Here is a 6,252-nt window from a genome sequence, read left to right as displayed (position 1 = left end):
AAATGGTTTGATAGTATCACAACTTCACAAGCAATGGTATAGCGTCTTCAAATGTTAAAGGGGGAATAACAACACGTCAGCAATCAGCGAACGAATGATTGTTGATGTTCCACTGTTCAATATTCAATGTTCAATGTTCAATATTCACAAGCAATGTTATAGCGTCTTCAAATGTTAAAGGGGGAGTGATTGTTACTCCCTCTCTCGCCCTATATTCAATGTATGTGCATGGTAATGCCATGCATAGGCAAATTTATAATTTTCTAAATGAATTTTATTTCCTTACGAAATAACATGTTAAGGACAAGTTGTATATCCTTCAGTTATAGATAAGATTAAGTCAAAGATAGAACCACACCCTTAACAAAAATTAGTTGTGTACAACTATATGATAACTTTTCATTAGCTATAAATATTTATCCTTAACTTTGTAAGTTTTTATAATATACTTCCTCCGTCTATTTTTGTTCTTTACGTTTGGTATTTTTCACGCGTTTTAACGATCAATTAATTTGCATCGAGATTCCTCAATTTTTTTATTTAAAAAAGATAAATTACGCTTATTTATAATGTTTTCACTTTTATCTAAATTCTGATATTGAGAAATGAGAAAATTTTAATGTCCCAATGGAAAAGTGTGAAAGATTAAATGACCTAATTAATGTAATTGGTTAAAATAATTATTGACACAAATTTTGATAGAATACTAATTCATTTATGTGATAATATAAAAGGAAATGTAAAGAACATTTTGAAATATCTAAAAAGGAAAACGTAAAAAACAAATTCAAAGAGACGAAGGGGGTGATTATTCTCAGTTTTAAGTGGAACCTTGGATTTTGGTGTTATCTATGTTAACTTTGACTTTTTTTTTTTAAGAATATATTGAAACCCACTCTCAACTATGACCATTCACAAATTTTGAATAATCTAGGAAATTTCCATCTTGGGGAGGGGGGGAGGGTCTCAACTTAATTTCATTGTGTTTTTGTGGCTTACAACATGCTAAACAAGTATCTAAACTCCTCCTGACTTTCTCTCTACGTTTTCTCTCGGGTGTATGGTACCATACTGTGCACCTTCGCCATGGCAAGGAAGTCTAGGTCGAAAAATCAGGGGAGTAACCATGGAAATGGAGCGACGAAACCCAGGGGACCTTCATCGGATTCACAAGCACTCAAAACTCGATCGATTGATGAAGTTCTTGGTGTGGAAGCAATTGATTTTGGTATGGAAAATGAGATTCTCACTCCGACATCGGGACTGAAACATCTTCAAGTACGATCGGAAGTGCGACACTCTTTCAATGAATTTATGCAGCATATCCATAGCGCGTCTGGAATTGCAGGTAGAACTCAAACCCGAAACAAAGTAGAAGTGGGTACAATTCCTATTTTGCACCAGTTGGATGAAAATGATGATAATATGACTGATAATGATTCTATTGAATCTGGTAATGAATCTAATCATACTGTGATTGCACCTGATTTACTTGATCATGAAGTTGATCCGATAATGGAATCTAATGGAGATAGCTCTGTTTTTACGATTGAAATTGATTTTGATGACATTCAAGAAGAGGTGGATTTCTGGAATTCTGCTGTTGTGTGCTATGTTGTAGGTGCTAATCCCCCTATTAATGTCATGGAAGGTTTCATTTAAATGTTGATAAGGTTGTATTGGTGAAAAAGGGCATATACTTGGTGCGTTTTAAGACTATGGATTCCAGAGATAAGGTTCTCACTGGACATTATTTCTTTGATAGCAAGCCTTTAATTCTTAAACCCTGGACTGTTGACATGGACATGGACAAAGATGATGTGAAGTCAGTGCCTATATGGGTACAACTGCAACTCAATTTCAAGTTTTGGGGTGAAAAGGCTTTGTTCAAAATTGTGAGCCAGATAGGAAAACCAATCAAGAGGGACTTTGCTACTGCCTGTAGAGATAAGTTGCAATATGCAAGGGTTTTGGTGGATGTTCCATTGTCACAGAAGTTTCAAGAGGAGATCTCATTCAGAAATGAGAAAGGAGAAATGACAGGAGTAAGGGTGCATTATGAATGGAGGCCAACTGTTTGTACAACTTGCAGAGGGGTTGGACATGTGTCTACTGAGTGTAGGTTGGGAAACACTAAGAGAGTTTGGGTTAGGAAACAACCAATTGTGAATACTGCAACTGCATATGTACCTGTTGAGAATGCATCAGATCAAGAGGGCTTTCAAAGAGCACTCAAACCAATTAGGGTAAGGTCATCATCAGTGACTCCAACTCAAACTGTTAATGCTTTTCAGATACTGGAGAGTGTGAGCCAGATTGATGGAGGAGGTGATCTTGGACACAATGGAGGTACTGGTGGAGATCATGGAAGCAATGTAGCTGGAAGGGGGGACCCTTCTCATCCTAATGGATAGGATCTTAGCTTGGAATGTAAGGGGTCTCAACTCATCTCAAAAACAGAATGAAGTCAAGCATTTCATTCACAAGTATGAGGTGGGTCTGGTGGGACTTCTGGAGCATAAGGTAAAGCTCCCTAACCTAGGTAAGCTTTATCAAAAGGTGTTTACAAATTGGTGTTTTACTAGTAATGCTAGCTATCATACTGGGGGGGAGAATTGTTGTTGCTTGGAAATCTGGTTGTTTTACAGTGAATATTATTGCTGCATCAAGTCAGTTTCTGCACTGTCATATCACACCTCTTAGTGGTATGCCTAGTTTTCATTGTACTTTCATTTATGCCTTTAATGATCATGGTATGAGACAAGAATTATGGAGGGATTTGGGTCTGCTTAACACTCAGGGACCTTGGATTCTTTGTGGAGATTTCAATTGTGTTATGGCTGTGGATGAAAGAATAGGTTGTCCTGTTAGGCATGCAGAGATAGTTGATATTAACAATTGTATGCATCTGTGTGGAATGGAGGATGTTAAGTGTGTAGGAAATTTGTACACCTGGAACAATAAACAGCAAGGGCATGATAGGGTTTTCTCAAAGCTTGATAGAGTTTTAGCTAATCAATCATGGAAGGGGTGTTATCCAACAGCAGAGGTGTGTTTTATGCCTGAAGGCCAGTTTGATCACTCACCTGGTCTATTGACTGTATATCCTAGAATTGGTGGGGGTAGGAAACCTTTTAAGTATTTTACAATGTGGAAGAGTTCTCCTATTTTCAATGATACAATTCAGGCAGCTTGGAATACTAAAGTAAGTGGGAGAAAAATGTTCATGTTGGTTAGTAAACTGAAGTCAGTTAAGATTGCTCTAAAAGATCTTAACAAAAGTGGGTTTTCTGATGTACAAGCTGCTGATTTGAATGCTTATCATCATATGGTAGCTGCTCAAGAGCTCATGCATGCAAACCCTACTGATCAATGTCTTTCTAACAAAGAGTTAGAAGCTATTCAGGAGTATAAGATCAAACATAAGGTTTATTTGGATTTTTTGAGTCAGAAGGCTAAGCTGGCATGGATTAAGGCTGGTGATGAGAACACAGCCCTGTTTCATCAAAGTATTAAAAGTAGAAATATTCAAAATCAGGTGTATAGTATACATGATAAGGAGGGGAGATGGAGAGACAAGCCTGGTGAGGTTTCAGAGGCATTTATTGAGTACTACAAGCTCCTGCTGGGTAGTGTGCAAGAATCTAGAACTCCAGTGATCAAGCAGGTTGTTCAAATTGGCCCAGTATGTCAGGAAAATCACAAAGCAATTCTTACTGCACCTTATACTGTTGATGAGGTGAAGGCAGCTCTTTTTTCTATTCCAGGTGTTAAGGCACCAGGACCTGATGGGTTTGGTTCTTACTTTTACAAGGACACTTGGCACATTGTTGGTAACTGGTAAGGAGACTATTGATGCTGTTTTGGATGTTTTACATCATGGTAAACTGTTAAAGGAAGTGAATCACACAGTTGTAACTTTAATTCCTAAGACTAAGTGTCCAAGGAGTGTAGGAGATTTCAGGCCAATTTCTTGCTGCAATACATTGTATAAGTGTATTACTAAAGTCCTGTGTGGTAGATTGAGACAAGTGCTTCCTGATCTTATTTTGGAGAATCAAGGTGGTTTTGTTCATGGTAGATATATTGTTCACAATATAATGGTAGTGCAGGACCTAGTGAGGCATTATGGTAGGAAAGGAGTGAAACCTAGTTGTCTGATGAAGATAGATTTGCAGAAAGCTTATGATACTGTGGAATGTCAGTTTCTGAGAGAAATGATGGAATACTTGGAGTTTCCAGTGCAGTGTGTTAATCTAGTAATGGAATGTGTCACTACAGCTATGTTTTCTTTGATGATCAATGGCTCAATGCATGGCTATTTCAAATCCCAGAGAGGTTTGAGGCAGGGTGATCCCATCTCCCCTCTTCTTTTTGTTATCTGCATGGAGTGTTTGTCAAGGATTTTGCAGAAGATGAGTGCCTTGTCACAGTTTCAGTTCCATCCTAGATGTAAAGAGGTTAGGCTCACTCACCTATGCTTTGCTGATGATTTGATTTTGTGCTGCAAAGGTGAATATCCTTCAATTTATTTGCTCTTGCAAGCTTTTAAGTTGTTTTCTAACTCTTCTGGTTTGAAAGCTAATCATCAGAAATCATCCATATATTATCATGGAATGTTTGATGGTGATGTTCAGAGGGGGGTGGATGCTTCTGGTTTTGTTAGAAGCACCTTACCATTTAAATATTTGGGAGTTCCCATCTGTTCCGAAAAGATTTCTGCAGCTCAGTGTGGGGTTTTGGTGGATAAGATGACTGATAGGATCAAAATATGGAGTTCTAGGAACCTTTCCTACACAGCTAGAATGCAGTTAGTTAATTCTGTTTTGCTTAGCTTGCATATGTACTGGACTCAGATATATGTGCTCCCAAAGGGTGTTCTTCAAGATATTGTGAAGATTTGCAGGGCTTTCCTTTGGAGTGGCCATGCTTACAGTAGTAAACCAAGCAGCACTGCCTGGGAAAGAATTTGTTGTGACAAGTAGAGTGGTGGATTGGGATTTAGAGATGTCCTGTTATGGAATATTGCTAGTATAGGCAAATATGTTTGGGCTTTGGCCACTAAACAGGACAATGTCTGGATTAAGTGGGTTACCTCAGTTTACTTAAAGGATGGGGAATGGTGGGATTATCAGCCTAACAATACAGCTAGCTGGTATTGGAAATAGGTATGCAGTACTAAAGAGAAGCTAAAACTGGTGTTTACTGAAGCAGAATTTGGTGCAATGTCTAAATATTCTGTGAAGCAAGTCTATAACAAGCTGGCAGGCAATAGACCTAAGGTCCATTGGGACAGATTGGTGTGGAATAGGCTTAATACCCCAAAGCACAGGTTTATTTCTTGGCTAGCAATCCAATCCAGGTTGCAAACTACAGCTAAAATGGCTAAAATTGGTATCAGCAGCTCTGCAAGTTGTTTAATTTGTGGACAGAAGGATGAGGATCATCATCATCCGTTCTTTGAATGTTCCTACAGCAAGCAATGTTTGGTTGCAATGAAGGCATGGTTGGGAATCAACACTACTGCTGTTGATCTACACCAGTTATATAGAAGCACCAAGCATGGAAGACACTCTAAATTCAGGAAGCAGGTATACTATGCAGCAATTGTGGCATTGGTGTACTTAATCTGGAGATGCAAGAACACTAGTCTATGGGATCAGTTGGTTCCTGCTGTTAAAGTTACAGTTGGTACTTTGAAGCAAACTGTGAAGAGTAGAATTCAAGCAATCTTGCCTAAATATGTAAACAGGAAAGACAATAGTTGGTTTGTGAGCTTATAAGCTTTGTATTCCTAGTTGCTTGTTGTTTTGCTAACTTCTTGTTGAAATGGTCCAACCTAGTTGGTTTGTTTCTCTTGAAGTTAGTTTAGGTTGTAATTGTTTGAGCCTTAATATTATTCTCACTTGCTTAGCAAAAAAAAAAAAAAAAACATGCTAAACAAGTTCATTTAATTTAACTAGATTCCGAGCCCGTTCAATAAACGGGTAATTATATAGTGGTTGTTAAGCGCTCTTTTAAAGTGCTAATTTTGTTGAGGGATAGTAGTTTTAGTGGGTTAAAAATTAAAAAAATTATACAAATTAGATGGTGGATTAAAATAATGTTAAGGAGGAATATGGGGTGGAAGAAGTTATATGAATTAAATAGTAAATGGACTTTTATTGAGGAAGATGAATTGATGCGTTAAAGCTGTAAAATAATTCGTGAAATAAACAACAAAAGGAAAAATTAGAAAAATAAATAAATTAC

At 37.6% G+C, this 6,252-nt stretch overlaps 1 protein-coding gene across 1 annotated transcript; it reads left to right on the top strand.

Moving 5' to 3' along the window:
* The first annotated feature begins 5,112 nt into the window (after positions 1-5,112).
* Positions 5,113-5,783, top strand: LOC130461567 (uncharacterized). Its single transcript, XM_056829713.1, has 2 exons — positions 5,113-5,155; positions 5,215-5,783. The coding sequence occupies exons 1-2, from the start codon at positions 5,113-5,115 to the stop codon at positions 5,781-5,783; spliced, it is 612 nt and encodes a 203-aa protein (XP_056685691.1).
* Positions 5,784-6,252: the final 469 nt, after the last annotated feature.

Source organism: Spinacia oleracea, chromosome 5, assembly GCF_020520425.1.
Source record: "Spinacia oleracea cultivar Varoflay chromosome 5, BTI_SOV_V1, whole genome shotgun sequence".
Classification (NCBI taxonomy): domain Eukaryota; kingdom Viridiplantae; phylum Streptophyta; class Magnoliopsida; order Caryophyllales; family Amaranthaceae; genus Spinacia; species Spinacia oleracea.
Note: the sequence above shows the minus strand (reverse complement) of the source record. Positions and strands in the feature narration are given on the sequence as shown.